The 26813-nt window shown below is 41.1% G+C and overlaps 1 protein-coding gene across 10 annotated transcripts in view; it reads left to right on the top strand.

Moving 5' to 3' along the window:
* The window catches only part of SH3D19 (SH3 domain containing 19), an 85569-nt gene that overhangs the window by 9769 nt on the left and 48987 nt on the right, over positions 1-26813 (top strand). For 4 of the 10 annotated variants that reach the window (XM_038178009.2, XM_038178011.2, XM_038178012.2 and 1 more), the window contains exon 2: positions 9025-9064. The exons of 1 other annotated variant lie outside the window; for it this stretch is intronic. In XM_038178009.2, coding sequence (XP_038033937.1) covers positions 9025-9064 — 40 coding nt within the window. Of the gene's footprint in view, positions 1-8581; positions 8685-8740; positions 9065-19636; positions 19778-21605; positions 21629-26813 lie in introns of those variants that run through there. 5 more of the 10 variants (XM_072037393.1, XM_072037397.1, XM_072037394.1 and 2 more) reach the window with 5 other exon arrangements.

Below are 26813 nucleotides of genomic sequence, written 5' to 3' on the forward strand. Positions count from 1 at the left end.
TCCACTGCCTTGGGGTTGGTGGATCCATCACCAAGAACTATTTAATTGAGGGGTGTCATTATGCTCCTGACACCCTAGCAAAGCAGAGGTACTTATTAATGTGTTTACAGAAGTTGGATGCCTGTGATGGATCCTCTGGCGCCTCTTTGGCGTATACACAGGAGTGGGGTGGGGAAAAGGAGAGGTCTGGGTGCACATGGAAGGGAAAGCTGTTTCTCCAAGGTGCTGAGGAATTGGAATGGTCTCTGACAGCATTACCATGGTGCCCAGGAACCCATGTTTTTTCTGTGGTAATCAGGGGATCCCTTGTTTTCAGCTTTTCAGGATGCTTATGGCTTTGCCATCTTCTTGCCATTTGTTTAAAGCTGCTGGCCTTTGAAGTCTCTCCTTGGACAGTAGAGAGGAACTGCTTCCATGAGGAGCAACTGAATGAGAGACACATTGGCGTTTAAAAGACTGAGGACTGGATACACTAACCTGATGTCAAAGCTAGAAGCTGCTAAAAATTACTTTTATAATAGCTGCTCTCAATTGTGTGTTTTCTGAGAGCCTGAAAGGATGAGGAAGTACATGTGCTGAATGTTCAGAAAAACAGATGAGAGGATTTTGAGAAATACTGTAATTAGGAGCCCAAAGATGGGCGCAGTCAGCTCTTCCCTAAAACAGGGGGGGCAGATGAGAAGAATGAAAGGTGTATGTTTGTAATATCAATGGTCATTTTTAAAGCATTTCTTAGAGTTGTGACAGCTTTCATTTTGTTCACAAAGAGACCTGGTATTTTTATTAAGATTCATGTATGTTTATGTTTTGTAAGCTGTGTTGAAGTCATCCATAGCTTTCAAGTTCTAACTAAACCATAACACACCAACCTGTGCATTGCGAACTGTGCTCGTGTTTGTTGAGCGTGCTTGAGGTTCGTACAAAGTGGTGTAAAAGCCTCGTGCTCTACAAGTGTTGCCTGCCACTCCTCTCCCAGCAGATGGTGTTGGTGTTTTGTTACCTGTTATTTCCTTATTGTCCCCCCTCTTTCATTCTCTTCTATCTTCCCCCTTTATAAAACATTGTTTTGTATCCTGACTTCTGGTCAGGATGGTCCTCAAGGACCAAAGGACGCAAATGTTCATATTACATGCACGTGTTACACCATAACAAAGGTACCTTGAAGAGGATTTGGTAGGTGTTTAACTTTTGCCTTGGGGTGGGATGTGGATGAACTCATCTCACACCTCAGTAAAATGTTTTCAAAATGCCAGGTGACTCGTATCTTAAAAAATGAGCTTTGGATGCTGATCACTATCATATATCATCCACAACTTTTAAACATGTATTCAGTGTCAATGGATCAGGGTTATCTTAGATTCCAACAGTTTATTGGTATATGCCGACAATATTAAACAATTCCATTTTTCAGATCTTCAGACAACTCCTTTTAATGATGTTTCTGAACCCTGTAATCTTTATTTTGAACTTAGCGATATGGTTTAGTGGAGGACTTGTTAGTGTTAGGTCAGAGGTTGGACTTGATGATCTTGAGGTCTCTTCCAACCTAGACAATTCTGTGATTGTGATTTTAGAGTACAGAGCAAGAGACCTTCAGGAGGATAATCCGTGTTGTAGATTTTACAGAAAATCCAGTGTATGTGAGAAGCAGTTGCTCTATTTGCTTTCCTAGAATTTTTTATTTTTGTGTGGCTATTGGGCAGAATTATCAATGTCACTGGAGGAAAATCTTTTGTTAATAGGCTAATTTCAAATGCACTTTTCTATAAAATCAGTACTTGCTACAGACAATTGAGGTTTAAGAATGTTCTCATGCTAGCTCTCTTTATTTGGACTGGGTAAACAATTTGGGGATAATTGGGGATAATTTGGAGAATAAAATCAGCATAAATGCTGACATGGGACCAAAAAATATTCCATCAACAATCTATTGACTATTTCAGTGGTATCTGAAGAGAAATAAATATTATTTGCCTTGTACATTTATTCTCTTTTCATAGAGGTTGTTCTTTTATGATTGAGTGTGTTTCAATCGGTTATTACAATAAGCATTTTTCTTTCTGTATGTCTTCATCCCCCTGTTCTCCAAATTCCCCCCAAACTACAGACCTATGCATTTGCTTTCACTAACAACAATACCTAGATTCCAGATTAATATGTGGAGGTATAGAAGCTGTGCTGTCAGCATTGCTGTCAGTGGGTTCACAGGATGAAGTAATTAAGAATATTTTTTTTCTTGTTAGTTTATTTTAAAGCTGAATTAGTTTCCTGTGCTACGGAAGTGGAAATGTCTGTAGCTGATACTCCCATTCAGCACCTTATTGTGAATTCATGTCTCACGCGCGTTACGTGAGACTTGACTTCCAAGCGTATAATGTGTAAGATTACCCTGCAGACTGTTGTTGATTTTTGCCATCTCAAAAATAGAAGGGTTCTGTTTTGGATATGCAAATTCCAAAAACTTCTAATTGCCCCTGGATCGGGGTGGGGTTGGTGGAGGATTGTTGGAGGGAAAGGCATGGTGAGATTTGCAAAATATTTGGTGTCCAAAAATGATTTTCTTGCTATATAATATTAGTACTTCACAAATAGAGATTACATTTTTTGCAAGTTACAAAATAGGTTGTGAATTCACAAAAATTGTGCATGATTATCTGAAATGCACGTAACAAAGGCTGTTTCTACAACGCATTAGTTTGTACCGTGCAGGTCAAAGGAAATTGCTTAAATGGTGGAAGTGATATCCCCTGCACTCAGCCTGAAATTATCCCTGCCTGTGGCCAGGAATGCACAACTTTAGGAAACTGTTGTTCAACAGGAAGGGAAGAATAAGGCAAGCCTGATAGAAAACTTAAAATGGTTCTTCTTATATTATTTTTTTATATCATTTATTGTTGTGTATCAGCACTCTATGGCAAAGAAACCTAGTGTCAGACTGAGCTCTGTTGTGTTCCTGAGGAATAAGCGGAGCCTATACAGGCAAGCTATGTCTCTGGGAAGGAAGTGGCAGTACCATGCTCTTGAAAGATTTCTTTTTATTGGTAATGCTGGCAATGTCTGAAATGCTTTTCAGAAATGTAAATTTTAACATTTCTGAAATACCTGGAGAGGGAGGTATCTTGTGGTTATATATCTTCAGTCTATCAAAAAGACGAGTCAAGTTGATTGGTACTTCACTCTATGAAATTATCAAGAAAATTAAGTAGTAGGGTTCCTCTTAGCTCCCACTGTGATTCTGGGAGCTCTGCCTGCTTTAGTCCTATGTGCCTGAAGTACATCATCTAAGAACGACATTGCACTGACCAGCTGCAATGTCTTGTCTAAAGATGTGCTGATTTGCACCTTCAGAAGTTGTTCATTTCATGAAAAAACAGCTTTAGAAACAAATGCATGTTGAATTTCTTGCTTAAATTTTAGAAGATAAAAGTGTTTTAACGTATGGATATGCTGCATATATGTGATTGCTCACATACTTTGTTTATTGATCATGGCCTCAGAACAGGGAACCAATGCTGAGCTTGGTTGAAGTTATTCCAACATGGACCATTTTGAGGAGCAGAGAGCTTACACAGTCCTTCCTTTATCTCATTTTTCTGCATCAGCCCCTCTCTTATGGCTGGCACGTGTGCTTACACTGATGCCCACACAATTTTGCTGTTGAGTTGCAGGAGTAACACAGGAGCAAGAACGAGAGGCTAGAAATTCACAGCCACAAAAACAAATTGGCAGCAAATGTAGCACCGGTAGATGTGGCCCCTGTTGTCCAGTAAATTCTTTTTTTCATTTATATAGCACACAAGTACACGGAAGGCTTTAAAGGTGACTATAGTTCACTGTTAATCTCTTTAGCAATTGAAAAATAAGGCCTTTGGATAATTAGAAGCTGTATGGTGGTCAGTAGGTCTCAAGGTTAAATACTTGCCCAGAGGTTCAATGAATTCTTCTGTACATATTTACATGTTTGTTCTTTTTTTTTGTTTTCCCTTGGCCATATATCAGTCGTGCTTAGGAGTGAAGAAAGCATTACTTCCATGACTAAAACACTGCAAGAATGCTGTGTGCCTGCAAGACTCAGTTACCATTGGTATTGAAATGGACAGGCCAGTGACATTTCATTTGGGGGGCAGCGGGCTGTGTAATCCATTCTTTTCCCCAATTTACTGCTCTGGAATTTAGCAGCATTCTGCAGAATTTAAAGAAGGTATAAAAACCGTCTGCCCTTATGGTTGTAAAATTGGTGTGTGTCCTGGTTTTGTGGCCTTTTGGAGAGCAGGGATAGCTATACGTTACACTAAATGAGAAAAACTTCTTCAAAGCCTCTCATTAATCTCTCCTCATGCTTTCTGCCTTTTAAACAACTGATAAGGGACTCTGCTGCTACAGTACTGAAATATATAGATAAATGTTCGGTCTTGCAGTTTTTATTGCATAGCAGTTCCTAATCAAACTGAATGAAATTTATAGTAGATTGCATACCCTGGAACTGATTTGCATTGTTACGACTCCTCACCCAAGAGGAGCACTATAAAGAAGCAGGAGTCTCTGAGAGCCACATCCTGCCTTAACAAAATGGAAGGCAGAAATACGGCAACACCACAGGCCGCTATAGCTTATCTCAGTGCAAATAAAACGAGCACTGAAAATCCCACACAGCTGCAGATCTTTTGCCCAGGGAACGTGCAGTTTTGTTTGACGTAGGGCCCTATGTACGCTGATAATGTGAAGTGGAAATTTGGGGCTCTTTGATCTGGGGCAGCTGGCTAACAGGAACTGTTGCAATGTGATCAGCTGGGTCAGCTGGTCAAGATTAGGAAAATGAAGTTGTTAATGTAATGGTAGTAGCTATCGCATCTCTTCATGATGTCTTGTTAAGGTTGCTGCATCAGGCTTAGGGCCTAGAAGCTTACAGAAGTATGCTCCTTGGGGACTGGGGCATGTGGGTTGGAGCAATTTGTTTAGTCACTTTCAACAATTGCCTATTCTGAGAAGATGACTTCTCTGTAGTTTTTGTATTTGGGGTTGCCAGCACTACTGGCAACAGTACTGCTTAAAAGCCCACTGTTTCTGTTGCCTGTTTTTTTACAGAGGCTTGCCATTGCTGCAGAAGTATTGTTACAAGCATCTCCTACTACTTGTCTTTATGAAACCACTGCAGTGCCATGGTGGGCTAAAAGCAATTGAGACGGACAGGTTTTTTGTAATAAAGGTGTCCTCCTGGAGAGCGTCGGGATGTCCTGCCCCCTCTGGCGGCTGCTCCATTCAAGAGCTATAGTTAGGATGGAAACACAGTATTTCCTAAAGTGGACATAGTGTGTGCTTCCCTTTGTCCTCTTCGGCCAATTCAGCTTTTACAAGAGCTCGAGCTGAGGGCTGGGATTAAGGGTAGGAAGTTGCATCTGTGTCCAGAGGTAGCTGCATTGGAAGCTCCCCGCTCTCTTTGCAGGTTGAAAGCAGCAGAATGTCTCTTAACTTTCCGCTCCTTTTTCAACAGCGTTTTGTGTTTATGCTTAAATTTTTTTCTAGTGAGAGCAGGCTTTTCAGTAGAAGTCACTCTTAGCAACAAGATGCTTTGGAGAATATTGCAAAATAAACAGAGAAAAACAATGGCTCTCTTTGGTGCGGGCTGCCTTTTTCCCTTTTCTTTGCTTGTCTTCAAAAGACGAGAGGGAACGACTTAAAAGCTATTGTTTTCTGCTTTGGTGGTCTTTTTTGGCAAAAACTTCAGCTATTCTGGGTTTGTGGAACGACTGAAATAAAGTCGTGTCAGTTATTTTTCTCCTGATGGTTATGTTTATACTTTCCTTGAGAAGAAAAACTGTTCTGTCAAAATAAAAGCAAACAAACAAGATAATTTTCCCATGCTTGAAGGCTAAGAAAGTCGCCAGTTAAAGAAACCTGACCCTTTCTAAAAGCAACTGGAATATGACATATATGTCTGCTGCTCAGTTTTGAATGCTGAAAGAAGGCGTAGCATGTCCATGCTACTGATGAAATGCACACAGTATGATTTTCTAAATAAACACCAGATTTGCCAAACAGTTGTGGTATGAATAGCAGATCTGTGTGTCCTGGTGTTTTCCTTGATTCTTCTGCAGTGTTTAAAACTTGGCAGCGGTCTTCCCGACCTCAGCCATAAGTCTCTGACTTCTTCCGCCTCATCTGCTCCACCTGCCAGTTTCTTGACTTCTTGCGCTGTATCCTGCTGCTGAACAAGGATAATCTACTCATCCACGCAGGCTGTATTTGTTAAAGGGCAGCAAAGGTTTAGGAATTCGTACTGTATTTGATGGTAACTGCACACGCAGTAAGAAATTGTATTGCTTGAGTAGTGCAGAGATGGTGAAAGTAGTCCAAGTATCTCATCTGTGGAGGCTTGTTTCTTGAAGGTAGAATCTGTCAGTGGAAGCATAATTCTTGCCTGCAAATTTCCTGTGTGTGCGTGTGGACTGCCTTCCTCATCGTGCATGCTAGTCCAGTGCACACCCAGTGCTTGCTCTAATCTGACGTGCTGTTTTGCCTTCCAGAGTTTAGGATTGAAGGACATACGGTATCATACTGGGAAGACATCATGTCCCGTAGTGTTTTCTGGGAATTTGTTTCTTTGATGTGAAGGAAGATCTGTAATGCAAGATTTGATTTTCAGATCTTTGCCTCTGTGCTGTCTTCTTGCTTGTTTCTGTTAGAAAAGGTTGCAGAAAGATCCCGGTTGTTGAAGTAGCATGCAGAGTAAAAGAGCCAGCTGTGGGCATTCAGCTGGGATTTGGATATGCATTTATATTTTATATATACCTGGATGTGTATGCATGTAACGTGCAGTATACATTAAGATTTGCCTGTGTGCTTATGTTTTAGAGGTGTGTGACATTAGTTGAATTGATGCTTGTACATAATACCGAAACAGCATCCAGAATCGCAAAATTAAGGTGCTAAATAGAAAGAGTCAACTCTTTGTGTCTCTTATTACACTTGATACTAAACAAATTTAGAACATTAAATTCATAATAGCAATAAGCATGTACTCTAAAAAAAAAACTAACTGCATGCTTGCAGGATTATGTTTCCCGTTGTTCTTTTTGGTAAGACCAGAGTATAGGCGGATGATGTTCCTTCTCTGTATTTAGCACTAAACAAAATGTGTAAGAACAACACTTATGTTTTGTTTTTTCAATAAAATGAAGGAGAGAAGGAAATGCACTGATCTCCTGAGCAAGCAGGTTTCAGTGGCATGGCCAGGCTGTGGTGGATCTGCCAGTTGGATGTGGGCTGAGAGGAGAGCCCACATACGCTGTGTTTACATCTTCTGTGACTCTTTTCTTCTTCTCACTGGTACATCCACACTGCCGTGCTATCGGTGGGAAGGTTGTCTCTGACTGCTGCTAGGTGGTGGCTGTGTAAATAACCGGGGACACTGGCAGCAAGCAACAGATGGCAAACAGATTTCAGTAGGAGGCACTGCCTGTTTTGTTTGTGTGTTTTTTTGCATACTCATAGGTAAGGGGGTTACATTGAACAAGTGATAAAGATGGAAGGAGCTTTTTCTGCGTGTCTTTGAACAACGGCTGCTGTAACTCTGGTTTGAGCTATCTCGTGCTGTTTCTAGCAAACGGAGTTGCATGCGGTGTGATGAAATGGAGATTGCTGTGAGTCAGAAACGGTAAATTATATGCTCTGTGGCTATGACAGCTCAATAGGAGCACCTGTGGATGGAAAAAGCATTAGTATTCCTTTGGGCACTGTTGACATGATCTTTTTTACCACTTTATCAAAATGTAATCAAATGAGCATGTAAAACTTGGGAGAAGAGAATGTTTCTTCTGTACATGAGATAAAACTATACGAACAAATATGCTAATAAAAGAAGAAGAAATTTTAGCTCAAGTGTGGAGCTTAGGGTTCAAAATACAGTCTGTAAGTATGATTTTTTTTTTTTAAGAGGACTCTTACTCATCAAGGTAGGGAAGCTTTTCAGTAAACTGTTACTAACAGGGAAAATAGCTTTCTCTTGTCTAGACGCACAGATAGAATCAAAAGCAAAATCACAATGGTCAGAGTTGATTATATATAGGTGTAAGAACACCCTTCTAATTGCATAGTTGATCTTTTTGTTATAAATAATTTTAAACCCACTAATTTTAGAAAATATGTATTTTAGGAGGACATAAGTCTCACTTTTTTTCAATCATTTCAAAAATCTTGCGGTAAGGGATGTTCTGGACTTAGAGTGTAACTGAGTGTGTGGATTCTAATAACATAATAACCTGTTTTATGATGCTTGTTTGTTGAATCTTGCTCTTAGAAGTGTTTTCTACTTTCTTTTTGTATCAGAGCTTTCAGAAATCAATCAAGATGCAGAAATGTATCTGGGGATGATTCTAGGAACTCATAAATTAGTCAGCAAAAGCAGTTTATCTGAGGTCATGTGATTGTACTGTGTAGATGTTAGTTGCTGGTCAATGTCATTAGTGCAGATAAGCTGCTTGACATAGTCATTGAATAAACAAAACCCTTTGTGAAAGCACAGAAAGATTCCATATCTGGAACACCCTGAAGCCGAAGAGTTAATGACGGGCCTGCACTGGATTCAGTGTATTTGCAGATGTTGCTGCAACCAACTGCTGATTTTTCTCCCATCCTGTCAGGGAACTCTGCCAGCCATGATTCATGGAATGATTTTTTTGCGCTGAGTAATCTGTGGTTTTGCTTTTTTCCTCTTCCCTCCCTCTTATTTTTACCCTAAACTAAAGTCTTATTCATTTTAGCTAAAGGGAGGAGAAGCTTCTAAAGCATTAAAACAAAACATGAAATACACACTGTTTGGAATAGAGGAATTTTAATAAATGTTAAGCTTGCAGTGATATTACTTTTTCTCAGGCAGAATAGTGCAGTGTAGAAAAACAGTTTTATGGCAGAATCAGCTTTTGTTTTTGCTAGTCCTGTGGTGTGACAGTTTTTTTAAGACTTTTGTGCTAGTATTGCTAAAGAACATCCAACTTTTGTGCTGATACTATGCCTCCTTTCTCACAGATCGCTCTGAAAGAAATAAGCCAGACTGCCGCTCTTCAGGGTAAGAACCATATTCCTGTGTTTATTTTTCCCTTCTTTTCCTTTTTTTTTTTCTTTACTTTCCTTTTATGGGGTCAATTAGGAAATTAGCCAAAAAATAAAAATGCCTTTCTTCAACTCCTCTGTTTTGGTAACAGTAAGAAAATACCCAAATAACTTTGTGATAAAAATAATTGTGTAATATTCCCTAATTTTTCAAGGAATTAACAGGGTTCACTACACTGTAACTCTGTGCGCTCAAAGTTCGAAAGGCTTGTTTATGTATTGTGTACAGGGTTGTTTTGTAAAACTGTGATTTAAGACAAGAAGCACTTACGACTTTTGCTTCTGTGTTCTTTGGAGCATTTGCTTTTGTAGCAGGGAAAATAATTCTTGACTCAGTCAAGAATAGCAACACTTAACTCTGATCCTATCATACCTAAGGTTTCAAAATTGGGTGAAACAAACAGGTATTGAGCAAAACACGTGTGCACACATTTTATTTTTATCCAGAATTTCCATCAGGAATTGCCATAGACTTCGAAAGCTATTGATTTGTAAGGCCACATTTTCTCTTAAGCTACCGAAAATTCTCTAGTTCTCCTCCTTATATTCTCTCATTTGAGGAAAACAAAACAAACAACAACAACAAAACATCTCTTTCCCTTTTGCCTTATTTCCAGACTCTTCAATCAATTCTTCTCCACAGAATAAGATCTCCTCCATATCCCTTGGTGGATAATAGGATTTTAATGAAGTTCAGTGATTGAGCAGGCTAGTTAGCAGTGGTTCATCCTTGTGAAATGCCTTTCCAAAGGACACTGCTGGTGCCCAGCCTTCTGACATAACATGGCATGACCTTTTCATTTTATTTTAGGCTATTTTTTTGTTGTTGTTGTTACTATGTTTTTACAGTACACTGGGGTAGTTTTCATAGTTAGAAGAACAGAGGGAGCTGTAAGAAGGAGCTGTATCTACTACGCATTGCAATGGAAGAGAGGGTGCTTATCCCGTCCCTCCCAAATCCCCAACAGCACTGTAGCTGTTTCCAGCTGTGTGCTTCTGCAATTGCAGTGGAATATTGTGTTTGATTACTCGTATCTGCTTGAAAGGAAATAGAGACTGGTATTTTATAATTAAAAATGCTTATTCTTTTTTCTTTAAAAGATGCAGTTGTTGTCTACGTGCTTAAACTTTTATTAGATTATAGTACAATAAATTCAAATGTATTCAAATAATTATCAAAAGGAAATCTAATTTTATCAAAATGTTTAATACAAGGTTGAAACAGGTTCAGTCTGTTCCCCCTTCATGTGGCTGGTCCTTCCCACCAGTACCGTTTTTCTCTGCAGTGTATTTTAGAAGTTCTAATTTGTAACCAAAAGAAAAGGTTTTTAGTATCACCCCCCCCCCCATTACAATTGCAAAGAATTGAAATTACAAACATGGACCAACCCTGGCAATAAAATACTGCCCTAAATTGTCTAGGTTACAGATTGCAAATTCTTCCATGGAAAGCACAGAGAAATTAACAGGCTCATGCAAGTTGCTCATCATGTTGAAGAAAATGCAGCTTCCTAGTATTTAGTTCTTGTCAGTAGTGCACTTAGTTTCTAACCTGTTAAACCTCTAGGTATCTTCTATCACCTTCTCAATTTCACTGGCCGCTGGTGTCATGTTAGTTCAGCTTTATAGGATGAGCTGTGTGGAAGAAAAATGACTGTGAAAAGGATAGCGTGGTTTTGTGCATGTCCTGCTGCTCTTTCTAGGCCAGAGGTGACCAGAGCCAACCTTAGTTACATGACGTGCTCTGCTAATTGATACTGCTGCACTCCATGGTTTATCTTGTGTTATTGTGGAAGCCTAATCCTATGGTGACAAATTGCTGGGTGACGTTCTTCTTATCCCTAGTTTGTCCCTACCATCTTTGGGAAGAGAGCTGCAGCCACAGGAAGACCAGCATTCCTTGCTGTAAAAACTGAGGGAAAACTAAATAGTGAAGCATCCAAGACTTGAAGTGCAGTGCAACACTTCTCTTATAACATGGGCAACTTTTCAGAGCTGTGTGAGTTACATCAAGGACCATTTCATGGCTTATACCATTTTTTGATGAGCTACTGCATCCATGACCTCCTCTCTGGAGGCAGCTCATGACAAAGGAAAGATAAAACAAAATGACCCCAAGGCATCTTTTCTATTTTTTCCTTAATCTGCATGTTGTGGGATGGATCTCAAAAGTGCAACGTAACATCCTTCTCATGATCTAAAGTTGAACAAAATAACCGTGCACATCATTGTACTTGAATGCAAGGCCTATTAACAAGAATTTCTGCACTAGAATTAGTATGAAAAAATGGAGGTGGGCATGGGGACGCTAGCTGACCACACGGAGAGATGCAATGAGCCTTAAGAAAAGCAGATATCTGAAGATGAAACAGTGGGTATAAATGTGGCCAAGAGACAGTTGAAGAGGTGGTATTTTATCCCAGTGTTCCACGCTCATGATACAAGATCTCACCAGGGCTTTGGATGAAATAGAGACCAAAAAAAAAGGAGGAAAAAAAAAAGCCCAATCATCACCACACCCCAAATTCTTCTGAGGCTCTGAAAGGCTAAGTTTTAGTCCAGAGCATGATCAGCTTAGTAAAAAGATGATATGACAATATTTCTTGTGATTTCTTGTGATCCCTGGAGTGGGACCTAGTGTAAGGCTGGTAAGTCTGGGCATTGGATGAACCAAAGATGATAAGAAATGGTTTTAAAGGGGGGAAACATACCCTTAATATTGCTTACAAAATATGCTTTCGATACACTTACCTCTCTTGACAATTAGCAACTGTCCACCTTGTAGGAGAGATTGGATCAAGTGAGGAGTAGCAGAAAAGAGCCTGTGGATATCTTCGTGTACCACTCTGCATGGATTTTTGCATTAAATATTAGCACATAAGTAAGGTTGAAACAGATGTCCCATTAATCTAAATAACACCTATTGCTATGTTAGGTTGTTATCTGGAGACATTTAATTTCATGACCTGATATTACCCATCCTCCAATTATTAAATTCCTGACGGTATTAAAAATATGTCTACACTGGCAACAATGATCTGTAATTATCATTATTTCTTGATTTTACTGTGAGGTCATGCACTGTTGGCTCTGATAGCTTCATGTCATGCACTGCTGTAACACGGGTCAATTAGGTCAAAAGAAGTAGACACTTTAGCCCTACGCCTCTAAATGTTTTCACACTGCAAATTACATGACTGTAAGTTAATAGAAGACTTCAGGCATCCACATGTTCACAGCTAATCCTGAACATGAGTAAATCTCATAGAAGGAACTGGATTAACTAGACTGTCGTTTTTTTTTTTTTCCATGTGGGATAAGGATTACAGATCACAAAATCCAGAAACACAGCTGTGTAATGTGATCTAATTCGTTGTAGTTGCCTCGACCTTGGAGATGAGAGGGTGAAGGTAGCTGAAGACTGCAACAATTTATTGGCAGATTTAATAGCGTATCAATCGCTTGAAGTCAAATAAGGGATCTTGATTTTTAAATCTGGGAGACTACTGTGAAAGTTTGTCCTCAAAATGGAGAGTGTGTGGGGGAACTAGCTCATTCCTACAGCAGATTCTAGGTTTTACTGCTGCATAGTATACATTCTGCCTACATTGTTGTATAGTGTATATCCTGTCTATTTGTAATGTACTAACGCTCTTTTCCAGCTTGTCATCTTCATTTGATTGAACAAAATTGGTCTGTTTTCATTTAAAATATGTCAAGTCAACAATACAAACAGACACAGCATTTCTTTTGTTCCTTTATAAAGAAGCACTCTAAGTAGCTGATCAAAGGGGCTACAGATTCTTTTGGTGAGCTTCTGGTAAACCAAGCTGTCATTTCTATGAATGGTATTTTGTATGACTTTGGTTTTAGGTTTTTGTGTAGCAAAATTCCATCAGTGAATGATTCTCTGCATTTCTCTTTCCTCTGCTATTTAATGTTGATTTTATGAAATTGTGTTTATTAAATATTTCAGTGATGTTTTAACTGTAGCTTAAAAATGTGTTTTGCCAGGCCATTTGTTGAAGCATCACCTGAAAACACCTTTTAATTAGGATCTTATGCCTTTAGCAGGGCAGGTAGCGAGTCTTAAGGCACAGTTCAGACAATATAGTGGAACTCTACTCACTTTCCAGTTAAATTGATACGCTTGTACAATTTGTACAATGGCTATAAATCAATACGCTTTTGACATCTTGAGAAAACAGACAATAGAAGGATTTTCTGTGTTGCAACCATTACAGTCAGTCTGCAGTAAGTCGTTTAATAATTCCAGCTTTGTGTATCTGAAGGAGAATGCGAGTGACCTTTCCTTCACCCTACAAATGTTGCTAGCTCCCAGATACGGAAGTTTGTGTTTCTAGATTGAAGCCTTTCACAAATTGCTGCTAACAGCTGTGTGTTTAACAAGGAGAGGTGTTTTGTCATCAGGAGTAATTTCACTATTAATTTTGTGGGCCATTTAACAGATTTTGCACATCTTAGGTAAATTTCAGTTCAAGGTTAGTGTACTGGAAATGGGCATTGTAAAGAGTGAGAGGTACTCCTGTAACCCTTTGTTGGCCTCTAGGTTCTTTGTTGTATTTTAGTTAACAGTGCAATGTGGACAGACTTCTGATGCTACTGCTAGATCAGGTAATGTCTTTTTCTAGTCAAGTCTTGAAATCCTTCCCAGGAGAGAGAGAGATTGAGCCTGGTGATCCAGCTAATTTTCAGCACGCTGACAGCCTGCTTGCCTGTCTCATACTAACTCGACTTCCAAATGATAATGCTGTGGGAGTCAGTGTTAAAAGAACCAGTCAAAATCTAATTCTTTAGTTCAAACATTGGGTTGCTTTATCCAGGGGGACCACATTCATTCCTACAAGCATCCTGATACCTTGTTTTTCACTGTTGTCATTCAAAGGCTGTGTATTATCCCCTGGAGAAGTTTGCAATACGTTGTCAATGCAGCTGTTTACCCAGAGGAATATTTCAGTCTTTCACCCCTTCTAGCCAGTGTTTCAGGCTGTAATGCAAATTCGAAGTTTGAGACTTGGAGTCTTGCTGACACTTCATGTGAAAGGGAAGGGAAAGGTGTGGATGTGTGACAAAACGAGGGTAAAAGCCTTCAGGACACCTCTGGGTTGTGCTTAGTAGAATGAACAAATGTTGGGGATGATGCTTGTTTTACTGCTGCATTCTTATTCTTTATAATAAGCCTTCAGGATTTATAAGGCTGAAGTGTAGCAAGTTGCTCTTACTCTAAGCATACTTCTAGGGTGTGGAAAAAATGAAGATCTTATGTTTGTGTGTTCCCAGTAGGTCAGAGATTGATGTATGAAGAAGTGTTTGTCCAGAAAGCTCGTTTCCTTCCCGGGCCCTGAGGATACAGTTTCACAATTGCCACGAGCTGAGCTAAGCCTGTGCTGCTCCAGAAGGAGCGACCGTTCCCTCCTTTGGGCTGTTATCAGTGCTCATGTGGTTAGTTGGATCAGCAGGCTCATCTCCAAGGAGAAAAAGAGCTGCGTCTCCATTTTACAGATGAAGCGGGTTCAGCAGAGGGAAGCAGAGCCAGACAATAAATCAACGGTAGAGCTGGAAGACAGGGTCTTGATAACATGACTCTTGTTGTTGACATCTAAAAAGTAGGATCATGTGGCTCTTTTTTTTTTTTTCTTTTTTTTTTTTTTCCCCTCCTTCTGAGACCTGCATTTTACATTCGGTCACTTGGAGCATGGTGTAATCCCATTGGTTAAATGTGGGTTCAAACTGGTGTAACTTCAGCCTGGAATCTGCTTATGTGTCTTTCTTCTGTTTATTGTGTTTTTCTGGGAAGCAGCACATGCTGTGCACGTCAGGGATGTGCCTCCCTGGAGAAGCATAAGCTGGAGCAATTTTGTGCAGCAGATTTCTTTGATAGCTGCCTTGCCCCAGTAAATCATTATGTTTGATTTCTTTTTTGCAATGTTAATTTTCCCTGCTCAGTTTATACACGTCTCTAAATGAGAAATAAAATATCACAGGTAAAGCAGAGGAATTAATAGCAGATGGGTTAGGCTTAGTTGTTGGCAATTAGGGATCTTGTGGATGTCTAGAGTCTATTGCTACAGATGTTTGTTTTAATGCCACCAATTCTTCACTGTTGTGCTGGGGATTTTTGGCTATTTCTCTTCCAGATAGCAGTGAAGAGTTGTTGTGGAGGGAGCATCCTAGCCAAAGTTCCAGATTCCTTAATCCTAAGCAGAGAAGAGGGATTTGTTTTAATAAAAGAGCACTCTGTTCCTGGTTTCTGCAAAGGGAATTTGAAGGACTGGCTGCTTTGGTGCCCTGAACAACCCCTTCCGTTGTGTGGGCTGCTCTCCAGTGCTAATGCTAATTCATAATGGAAAATAATGCTGAGAATGAGATGGTTGTTGAAGGAATAAAGAGAGAAGGGTTCACCCTCCTCCTTCATTCAGAGAGTTTCAGTGCTCCTTTGGGAGCCCTGTGAACATGAGCAAGTTTTGCTGTTCATCACCTTTCTGAGCAGGTTTCAGTAGAAGGTACTGAGAACCACCCGGGCACCAGGCTGCTCTCTGTGTGGATTGGGACAATTACCTGGAGTGTAAGCAACTGTGGCACACCTTAGTTCTACAAGGGTAGTTTCAGGAAGCACACAATTACCAGTATTATTCTAATTATCGTGCTTTCCTTTTAAAAGAAGTTTTGGGCAATTTCACTTTTTCCCTATAAGACAGCAATAATTCTCTTTAAAACAACCAGATGGTTTTCTCTTTAAACGCTGCAGAAAATACACAAGCTCTAGGGTGGATGGAAGCTATGGGGAGAACTGGAATTCTCTGTTTATAAGTAACATGTGAGGAGCCAAATTAATCAGGCATGGTTTTAATTCTCCTGTATGATTATTCGTTCGTTCCAAAGACGTTTAAATGACAAATAGCACATGAAATTCAGCCGGTGGATGGGAGAGAGGGCTGGAAGAGAATTCTTTCCAAAGGTATTTGTAATCGTCTGAAAAAAAAACAGTAATTTTTCTAGAAGGAGGAGGAGCTGCTAGGGGAAGCCCATGGGATATGTGTCCGGGCCGAGGAGGCAGACTTGCCTGGTTGTAAACATCGAGCTCAGAAGAAGCAATCGCTCAGGTTCTCCCTGAAAAAAATCGCATATTGGTATTTTAAGAGTGCTGGAGCTGATACATGGGCTTTGGTTCATTTCCCTGAGGATCTGTGTAGGTTTCTTGTTGGACTCAGGTCAGTATCTACATTTTCCTTCACCTCTGGAATTTGAGTGGGAGAGTTCAGTTTGCGTTGTTGGTTTCCATGGCCTCTTTCTCTGATGTGCACAAGAGGCAAGAGATTGTTACTTTTTCCCTTTTTTCTCTTTTTATGTAGGGCTTACCTATTTTGTCATTTTATTTTAACTTATTCTTTGATGTTTGCAGATCATTTCAGTACAGGTAATTGATTACTTTAAGTAGCATCTGATTTTGGCAGGTTGAACGTTGAAGCAAATGATTACATACTCTTAAAAAGCATGATACAGTTGCATCCTGACTGTCTCGTGGTAGAGAGCTATTCCTAGTGAGGTCTGTCATATGGAGAGCTTCTTCCATCTTACTGTATTTACCTCGTGCTTGATGTGCGTTTTGCACAGCTGTGTATTAATCTCTGGTTCTGTCATTTGTGAGAAAGGTTGCATTTCTGATTTTGCTACAAAATTTCTCCTTTCAAAGGCATTTTGCTCAGTGCAGGTATCGCAATTTGAATGTAATCCCTGTTCTAAACGTAGTCCCTGTTTGTCCTAGTTTTGGCCAGCTGCAACAAACCACAGGCTCACCTGACTGAGTACTAACCCTTAGTAGGGCTGTGAGGGCACCAGGGATGAGCTGCTTTTGTGTCTGTTCCCAACTGCCTCAGCTGCAGGAAGTGAGCTAAGATTCAGCAGTGCAAAGAGACATCGCCTCTTCCCTTGGAGGCTACAACCAGTGTGGTCACAGGTAGGTCCCTTGCTACAGAGGACTGAAGTTAGATCACACAACCCTAACTGTGGAAAGTATTTGGAAGGTAAGGGCCTTATAAGTACATATAGTCACATCTTAATTTTGGCAGTTGTTACAAGAGGTTTGTCTTCTCTTCTCTATATAGTGAACATTCCCAGTCTCCTAAGGCATGAGGCAAAGGCTGATTTTTAGTTAAAGAGAGAATCCAAATCTAGTTACATCATTCGAACCACTAATAATGGTTACTTAGTTGAATCTCTCTGTTGATCCACAATATAATACTTAGTAGTTCCAGCAAAAGAAGTACATGACTGATCTCACATCACACTAAGCAATGTTCTTGCCTGGAATAAATGCTTGGTGGGAAGAAATAACTTTGTTTTCTTTATTGCAGTCCTTCTATTCCATGTAACGTGGACTTCTGCTTCCCCATCTCCTCACACACTGATGTTTAGTATCAGCACAGTACTGGCTCAAACAATTCTGATAGCATTTTGGGATTGGACCACTTCAGGAGGTTTCCCTCCTCTTCTGGGAATACAGCTTCTTATGGGCACCTGCTTTGAAGACCACTGTTTTTTTATTAGCTTCTTTTCACTGCCTCTTCTAAAACACTCAGCCCATGATTAGCTAAAAGCTACTCCTGCTCCTAAAAGGTGTAGGTTTGACATCTTGGAAGGAAGAGCAGTGTCCTGAGACAAGGACAGCAGTGACAGCTATAGGAGAGGCTTTCCAGCCACACTACTGCTGTATGGGACAGAAGATCATTTTCATTGCTGCCCCATCTGTCTTTTTTCTTCTGAGGCATAACAGGGAAATGTGTTCTGTTAAATGAACATTGTACTCTGTGAACAGACTTCGAATGCTCTCTGTTAATAACAGCAGTTAATTTTTTTTTTTCAGTATAGAACACATCTGAAATGATGACTTAGTAATTCATGTAATTGCTGTTCCCATATTGTCTTCTGTGTTTGTTTTTTTTTTTTTTAAACGACGTCTGTTAGTATTTGGATTGACAAAAATGCTCCTTAGTGCAGTAACTGCCTTGCTGCAGGTGCTAAGCAGGTATTTTGCTTTGTGTAATACAGATGTAGTTGAACTGCAATAAAAAAAAAAAAAAAACAAAATTATTAATATTCTTGGAGCTTAATTATAAATTGCCAAAAATCTTTCCACAGAAGAAAAAAAAAAGATTTTGAAATGTCATCAAAAGGTAAACAACACCACATTATTTACCTTTTAATTAGAACAGCTGAAGTAACTGGAAGAAATGTCCAAGGTTTTAGACAGGCAACCTCCTTCCATCCTGAAAGACATCTAAGGATCTGTAAAAGTGGCCTTTCTGGAGCAGACAAAAGGTCCATCTATTCTCATGTGCTTACTCTGTCTTGCTTATGTCCAAAGCAGAGGCGTAGGGAAGAAGATGAGGAAAAAACCAAGCATGTATTGGAAGGCATCCATGTATTCTGTCAGCATCCAGATTTACGTGACTCAGGGGTCTCTTGAGAGAGTTGTTGCTTTGTATTTAATAGCCCTCGATGGGTTTTCTTTAATTTATTTTTTTTGAATGCATATAGGCTTTTAGTATTCACAGTGTTGTGCAGCAAGAAGTGCCATAGCTTAACCTTGTGTTGTATGCAGAGAAGTCTTTTTGGCTCTTTTGAATTTGGTGCCAGCTACTTTTGTATAAAGCTTTCCATGTCGTGTAGTGTAAGAGGCTGAGCGGCCATTCCCTGCAGAACCGTAGGATATCTGCACTTGGAAGGGACCCACAAGGTCCACGGAGTGCAGCTCCTGTGGCTTTGCTACTTCTTGAGGAAATTATCATGCAGTTCTTCTGGGTTTGCCTTGGTTGTGTTCATCAGTTATTACTCCTGGAGGCCCAGAGGCGTGTTAAAAGGGGAGAGGGAGGTAAAGTTGTTGGCTGATGTGAAAAAGATTAGGGACAATTTCCTGCCTTTGGAGTTACAGGTATTGCCGAGAATGGAGGTCAGCGAAATTACCTGCTTCGTTGTCTGGATCCAGAGCCTTTAAGTTGCACTGGAGATTTAAAAAAATAATAATAATAATAATTTAAAAAAATTTTAATGATTTGATTTGGGCTCAAGGATGAGAGATCAGAGACTGTTTACAAGGGTAACCCCACTGGTAGGTGGTTGTTCTGCCTTTTCATTTGCCCAAATAAGCTGAATCTGCTACTCAGTACTTCCTGAATTTCCTCTGCCTACCTGGCTGATGGCAGGCAAGTGGTGCATTGATCCAAGTGCAGGGATAAGCATGTGGAAGGCGATGTGTTTGGGGGATTTTGACAGGCTAGGGAGGAGCACTGATGTTTGTGGCTCTGAAATGTCCTGGCAAGGTGTTCCTTACAGCTGCTGCTGCAGGAAGGTCCGGTTCAGTCTGTTTTACAAGGTGTTTGCTCGTGAGGCTAAATTTAGTTGAGTGGCGAAAGGTGATGATAGTGATTATGTCTTCCGAGCTGTAACCCTCCATTAGAGGCTGCAGTATTTATTATTTTGCAATGTAATTTGAGGTCCCTGATGTTTAAGGCAGCCAGGGTATATGACTGAGGGTGGAGGAAGTTCATTTTGTCGTGCAGGGCATTTTCACGGTGACCTGCTCGAAGATGAGATCTGCTTTACAGAGGAAGCGTCCCCAGTGGGTAAAGGCCTTCTCCCGGTTAGTGAGGTAGGTATTTTGAGTCGTCTTAAAGCAACATCAGTGCCTGCCTTTGGGGGTTTTGTAGTGTGTTTGGCACAGATGCAGGTTTTGTAGGTGTAGGTGTGATTTTAAGCTTTGATGGCTGATGCCTCTGTTTCACTTGGAAAAGAATTTGGGTATCTAAAATCTTGAATCTTTTTCCCCAGCTTGGGCTAAGAAAGATACTAGCTTTACCAGTACGCTATACCTTGCCTACATACTTGCACACTCAGAATAACAAGGCTGCTATTACCTGAAAAATAATCTGTAAAGTGTGTCTTTTGAGAATGGTTGACCATAATCTCAGAGTTGCTGAATCTTTGCAAGTGAATAAAAAACCACTGCAGTTTAAGATCATATTTAAACTTAAGAGATAGGCATTGTAGACCTGCAGATGTATGAGTGTATGGTTTGTTGTTAAACAGTGCAGATTTCTAAGGAGTCATTGTCTGTATTTGTAACCAAAATCTCTGCCAATATTTGTGGTTTTGAAGAAAAGGAAGCGTTTCAGTGTTTATGGAGGCAGGGCAGGGGAAGAGCATATAGGCAAACATGCTGTTTCTCTGACTGAGCTGCATGCAGGGCACTTTCTGGAAAGACAGGTTGAGTGAAGGGTGTGGTTATGAGATTTTAATTTACAATTTCTGTGCTCTGTGCTTTCTGTAAGGGCCACTGTTGTGAGTTCATGGACCTAATGTCTTGTAGGGTGTAACTGGGTGAGTCAACAGTCCACTGGAACAAGATGTGATAGCACATGAGCATAGTTTTAACTTTTGTGATGCTTTAACATGGGAGGGCTCAAAATGAGTTTCTGCTGCTCATAAATGATTATTTAGATATTCATTTATTTATTTTATGTATTTAATAAATGATCAGTTTGAAGCCAGTATGTCTCTGTATATGGATGACCTTGTAAAACTCTTACACAAATTTTTGGCTGCTGCTTCACATTTACAGTGTAGAAGGGTTTATGCTTTGTTGGGTTTCTTTTTGGTCGTGAGTTAATAGGCTTCAGTCTATTCTATGCATATGTATTGATAAATCTGTTTTATAGGCCACCCCTCCGCAACAAATGTCTTTGCTCTCAACATATGCCTGCAATGAAAATAATGAGAAAATTCCTTTTGTTTCCTCACTCAGTTAAAGCTTAAACTCCAGCACATTTCATGCCGCTTATTTGGCTCAGACGGATTACAAAGAAGTAGAATTAGGCGAAAGGAGCGTGACAGTCCTACATGTCAGAGGGCTCAGCGTTGGCCGACACACTTAGAAATTCTCAGAGATTCTCAGCTGATTTTTTGGAACCGAGGTCATGCCGGCATCGAACGCTTCGTGATCCCACTTCTGTGGCTGCGGTTGAACTTTATGTTTTGGATGCTTCTCAAACAGCTGGCTTTTATATTACAGAACTGGAATTGTGTGCTGTTAATCTCTGACTAGGCAGGATGCAGATAGTATCTTAACTGCTGAGTGTAAAAGCGATTTGGTAGTGTCCCTTGGAAGTGACACTCAATTATCAACCTACTGGAGGCCTTAAGATGCCTTGAGATTCCCCTGGAACTCCTTCCTCACAGATATGCCAGCATCTTCCTTGAAGGATGCACAATAACTGAAACAAACGGACCTGTATTTTCCCAGCTATGTTTGCACAGGAAACAAATCTAGGCAAAATAAGTAACACCTATGCCTTGCTCCCTCCGTTTGATTACAGCTCTGGAGTCTTTGAAGTCTGAAGACTTTCAAGTACCTGAGCTTTCTCCTCTGGATTCCTCACTCACAGCTCATTCCTGCAGGCAGTACCTTTAGTTCCTGCTCGTTCTCCTCTGAAGACATGCTCTGGTGTGTTTCTGCTCCTAAGCTTCACGGCCTTTGTTTACAGCAGGCCAGCAGAAGCGACTGCTTTGGGTGATTCCTCACCCCCCAGCCTCATTTTTTCTCTTTGTTGATCTGGAGGCAGCTGGTTTTAGTAGGTGCTGAAGATACTCCCTTTCTTTTATATACACTGAAGATACTACTTTGTTGTAAAGCAGAATGTTCCCTGTTTTGGTAGTATATCATTATTAATACTTCTAATCCTAATATGAGGATATTCACATACCACTTTTCCCCTTTTACAAACCTTTAAGCTTAAAGATAACCTTGCCACTATAATTACATTCTCTATGAAGTACACAGACTATTGAGGAAAGTCTAATATCCATACTTTATAATAGTTAAAGACCTGTAAAGATACCTTGAATCCTGCGGGTCTGGATCAACAGGTTTTCTCTATGCCTTTGTCCTGCTCATCCTTCGTTATTAAAACAGGTTTTGCTCATCTGTGAGGTCAATTACAAAGGTTCTGGAGCTCACTCAGCCACCAGATTGTGTTGTGATGTACAGAGATGTGTGAGGCAAGCAGGATGACCTGTCAGTGGCCACTGAGGGCTTTGATTTGCTGACTGAAATGCCACTGCAAATAGTTGAATCAAAGCGCCATTCTTGAGAAGGAAGCTTCATTTCATTCTGCTTACCTGCAGAAGTAGGGCACTGTCATCTCATGCCATTTGTAAATGCACAAACTTTGTGGACTTCGATGGTAAAGAATTTGCATCTGGAAAAGCTGCAGTTGACAGTTAAGTCTTTTTATCTGGTAGAGGCTTCTTCCCTACATTTTTCACCCTTATTCTATTTACTACCAAGATTAAATTGCCATTAAAGCATTTGCAGTATTATTTCTAAATTTCCATCGAGATGTAGTTGCAGAGGTATCACAAAAGTGAGTACAAATGGTTGCTAGGTAGGTTAGACTGTAGATTCTTAGCTGTTACAGAGGGGCCGAACTCTTCAATAAGCAGGGCCCTCCGTTCTTGTCGTACACATTTTGATGGGAGATGAAATCCATAAACAGACAGTGAAGACTGAGAAAACTTGAATAATGCCCTGATTTGCAGCTCGGGTTGTCTGAAGGAAAATGCAAAGTGAAAAGGGGAATTCTGTCTAGCGTGTCTGTAGCTCTGAATCAGGAAAGTGTTAATTCAGGATACACATGAACTGAGTGATTTGGATTCACACTAAAATTCGGGGTGTTTTAGCTTCAGGATCTAAGCTGGACATCGTTAATTGGGGAAGCTGTTGCGGCCTGATGGCTGCAGTTAGCTGCAAGGATCAGTGGGTGAAATGTTATCATTTGCTGCCTTGATCTGCTTTGACTTCTTTCCAGTGTCCTGCCATGAAATTGAAGGTTCAGTGGCTGAAATACCATCCCCAAGTATGGCAGTGACAAGCACATGAATATGGAATACGTGGCTGAAGCAATAGCTAGAAAGCCATTTCTGAAACCATCTCCCTACGCTGATCAATGTGAGCTGTTCTAATTAGCCGAGCAGCTGGGTTTTAGCTGCTTCTTAACTACGTCCTCGCTTATCCAGGCAGTGGGAAGTCACAGTTGCTCTGTTCATTTAGTGATGCAGAAGCAGACATCTTCAGCATAGTGATGAGGATTGAATTGTAACTGGGCTTTATTACTGCTTTGGGATTGCTTGCTTTTGGGGCCAGGCTCTAGAGAGGTAAAGTGGTACCAGGGTGAGTCTGATTTCCTAAATCAGTAGTGCTGAGCACTTGATTTCTTAGGTGACTGGATCTTTATTAGTACCCGCAGAGCCACAGGATGCAATACCCCATTAGCTAGCAGGGAAGGTGAGGGCGTGTCTTCATGTTCCAGAGCAGCCACAGTGGTGCCAGGCTGCTGCCAGCTGCTTGCTGCTGGTGCTCATCTGATCTCCCAGCGAGCCAGCCTGGGCAACCAGCACGAGCAGAAAGCCAAACCACAGCAGTGAATCAGCTGATGCTGAAGGGCGAGAAGAACAGCTGACCCGAGGCAGAGCCAGTGTTTGGTGATTTGCTGCATGCTGGAAGTGAGTCACGGGCTAAAGGTCGGGTTTTGTGCATGGAGGCTGAGCTGCTTCCCACAAGGACAGCCGCTGGCCTCCCTGGCTGCCCCTTCCCACCACCTCTTGCATCACCCTGGTGCTTGTGGGGCGCTGCAGCCAGCTGGAGCAGTCAGCCTGTCTGCCTGAGAACTAATTGGGGTGTTTGTTATTTGCAAAATCACGTGGCGGATCTGGCAGACGTGCAGCCATGTCAGCACCAGCCCAGGAGGACTGGTGAAAATGGAGAGCCTATGCTGGCTGTGCACTCTCTGTTTGTCTTACACCAAGGGAGAAACTAAACCTCGGGTCCATGCGTCACGTAAACTAACAGCTCTGTCCTTGGCCTGCCATCTGTGGTGGTGGTAAATTCAATCTTTTGCACCAGCCTTAATTTTTCTTTAGAAACACTAACATCTTTCTGGAGCTCAGTCTGCAGTGAAATCATTGTATTTTGAATATTTTGATTGGAATAATGTTTTCTAAATAATATTAACAGCTTCTTAATAAGCTTTAAAAAGATTACTTTGTGGTACGTTGGCTCTTAGGAAGTTAGTGTGATTTCTAGGGGAGCTGAGAGGAGCACATCATGCCTTTCATTATCCTAGTGTTTTACCTCACAGTGATTTCAACATCAGCTATTGAAAAACTCTTGGCTGATGTTCCAGTAAATCACAAGATATTAAAAATAGCAATGTTTTAACTTTTTGAAGTGCCTGTGTAAAGAGTCAATAATTATCACAACTGAAATGTGTTAAATGCCTTTTACGCAGGTGTGTCAACCGAAGGATGGATATCTTGAGAAAAATCTTATATAACATGATGTGAAGGATAAATGTTCGGAGCAGATGCTTCATTGTATTTGTTTTTTAGAACACGTGATTGTCCTTTTTCATTTTTTTCTCACTGGAAAAATCTCTAGGGCGATGTATGAAATAGGTGGAATCGGTTTTCCTGTAGAATACTCATCGCTATGTCAGCTCAGATAAAGAAACCAAAGGTCTCCCTTCTGCTAGAGGGAGATTCCTGTGGGAGCAGGCACTGCGGAGGATTGCACGATTCCTGCAGAGCATCCTGTGTGTGCCACAGAATAGAGGATGGATGCTCAGAGGTGGATGAAGGAGGGATGCTGAGACAGGACCATAGCTTGGGCCATCTTCTGTATCCCGAGCAGTGCTGCAGCCCACAGGGCAGAAGTCTGTAGGTAGCCTGGGGAAGATGCCCGTGTGAAATGCAGACCCTCCCGGCAGGCACAATTCCCTCTGCTGGTTCAGAGACACCCTTGTGGTTCGAACCCCGTGCTGCTCCTATCTGCTGCCCAGGGGCTGCAGGAGCAGGCCTTCAGGTAGAGCTGCAGCTGGTGACAATTTTATTTCCCCGATAAGTGGGCTTAAAATATGCTTTTGAAGCATTTTCCTGAAGTGTTTATATTTGGGAAATCTGTCCTTGAAACCTAGAATGCAGCCCGCAGGAGGAGTGAGGAGGTGTTTAATGTCTTCAGACAAACCGTTCCAGGTTCTTTATCTTTTGGAAAGGGTGATCCGTTGGACCCTTGTCATATCACTGCTGAGTTGCAGTACCCGACTGCTTTCAGCTAGCAAGTACAGCAGCTTTGAAGTTCCCCTCTGAACCTATCAAGACAGTTTGTTTGGATGCCCAGAGTTGGGCTAGGTGCCCCTTCTGAAGGGCTGGCCTGGGACACCCAACAGAGCTGCTCCTTCAGTTGGAAATGGAACAAAGTTTGTGCTTAAATTAACAGTGAGTGAGGTCCAGGCTAAATCAGATGTCAAAAAAAAATTGCTCCACTTGTCCTCTGCTGCCTGGTAAATAGTATGGGGGCAGCGTGAGTGGTTTGCATCTCTGCTTACTCCATATTAGGTGTGGCTTGAGCTAATGTTGATCAGGCTTTTATGCAGTGAAAGTGCCTGCTCCCTGCTGTCTGTTCTGTTTTCTTCCACCAGTTTGAGTTTGGTCTGTGCACGCTGCAGGGCAGTGCAGGAGCTGCTGTCCCCCTGCGGGCTGGCTGTTGCAATGCCATCCCCTCCGTCAGCCTGGCGTAACTGTTGGGAGAGTCGTGCTGGGACCAGGATCAGAGATCCCATGCAAATTAAACTTCTTACTTACTATTGTCCTTGACATGAGTATTGGTGGTTTGTTTGTTTGTTTGTGTGTGCACTCTGGTTCGCTGCTCTGCTTTACAGACAGGAGGAGGAGGTGGGAAAGAGGCAGGGGCTGCATTCAGCAGAGTCCTTGCTGCAGCTCCTACCACATCAAATAGGAGAACTAAATTTGCTTTGGTTATGCTAACTTTTTTGGATTCCTTGAGAGAAAATGTGGTCATTAACTGGGGGGCAGAGGAGGACAATAGCAACCTTATCACTCCTCGTTTTGCAAGCTGGGATGGGACACCAGGAGTTGTTGCCTACGTAACAGGGTGGGGTGAGCTCAGCATGAGGTGTGGGCAAAAATCACAGGCTGCCCTAAGAACAGCATCTTCCTTAAATTACTGGGGTTTTGTATGTAACAAAGTTGAGGAATTTGCAGTCCCCTTACAGGGTTTTGTGGGAAATTGTAAATCCACTCCCATTTCTTGTCTTTTAAAGGGCTTAAATAATTGTAAGTTAAATGTGAATCAAACTCTCCTGGGGATAGCAAATACAGTGCTTTGCTAGAAGAGAGGAAGGGTGTTGAGGGTGACCTGTTAATGGAAAGGGGGAAAGAAAAACTATCTGATAACGGCTTGCTTTTGCTGGTGAGTTCATAAATTTTCAAACAGAACCATATTATCTTGGGTTCTGAATTATACGGGTGGTTGCGCGCTTGAACTGCCTTGCTGATGATATATTTGTACTTCTGTTTCACCAGGTTAGTTTCATGAATGGTCTTTGCACTTTGATTTTAAGGTCTTTTCTATACTCTTTTGGTCAGTTTAATGCACAGAAAACATGAATTTTTGCATGTATGATGACTCCTATGAGTTCTAGCCAAAAATACGTGCTCACATCTAAAAGTGCTCATCAAATTCTGGGGCAAATTGAACTGGTTCCAAGTGCTCTTGCCAGATGAAGAAAGAACTTAACCTGCTCCATTTGGGTCTTACTGATACTTGAGTATGT

The sequence above is a fragment of the Anas platyrhynchos genome, chromosome 4 (assembly GCF_047663525.1).
Source record: "Anas platyrhynchos isolate ZD024472 breed Pekin duck chromosome 4, IASCAAS_PekinDuck_T2T, whole genome shotgun sequence".
Classification (NCBI taxonomy): domain Eukaryota; kingdom Metazoa; phylum Chordata; class Aves; order Anseriformes; family Anatidae; genus Anas; species Anas platyrhynchos.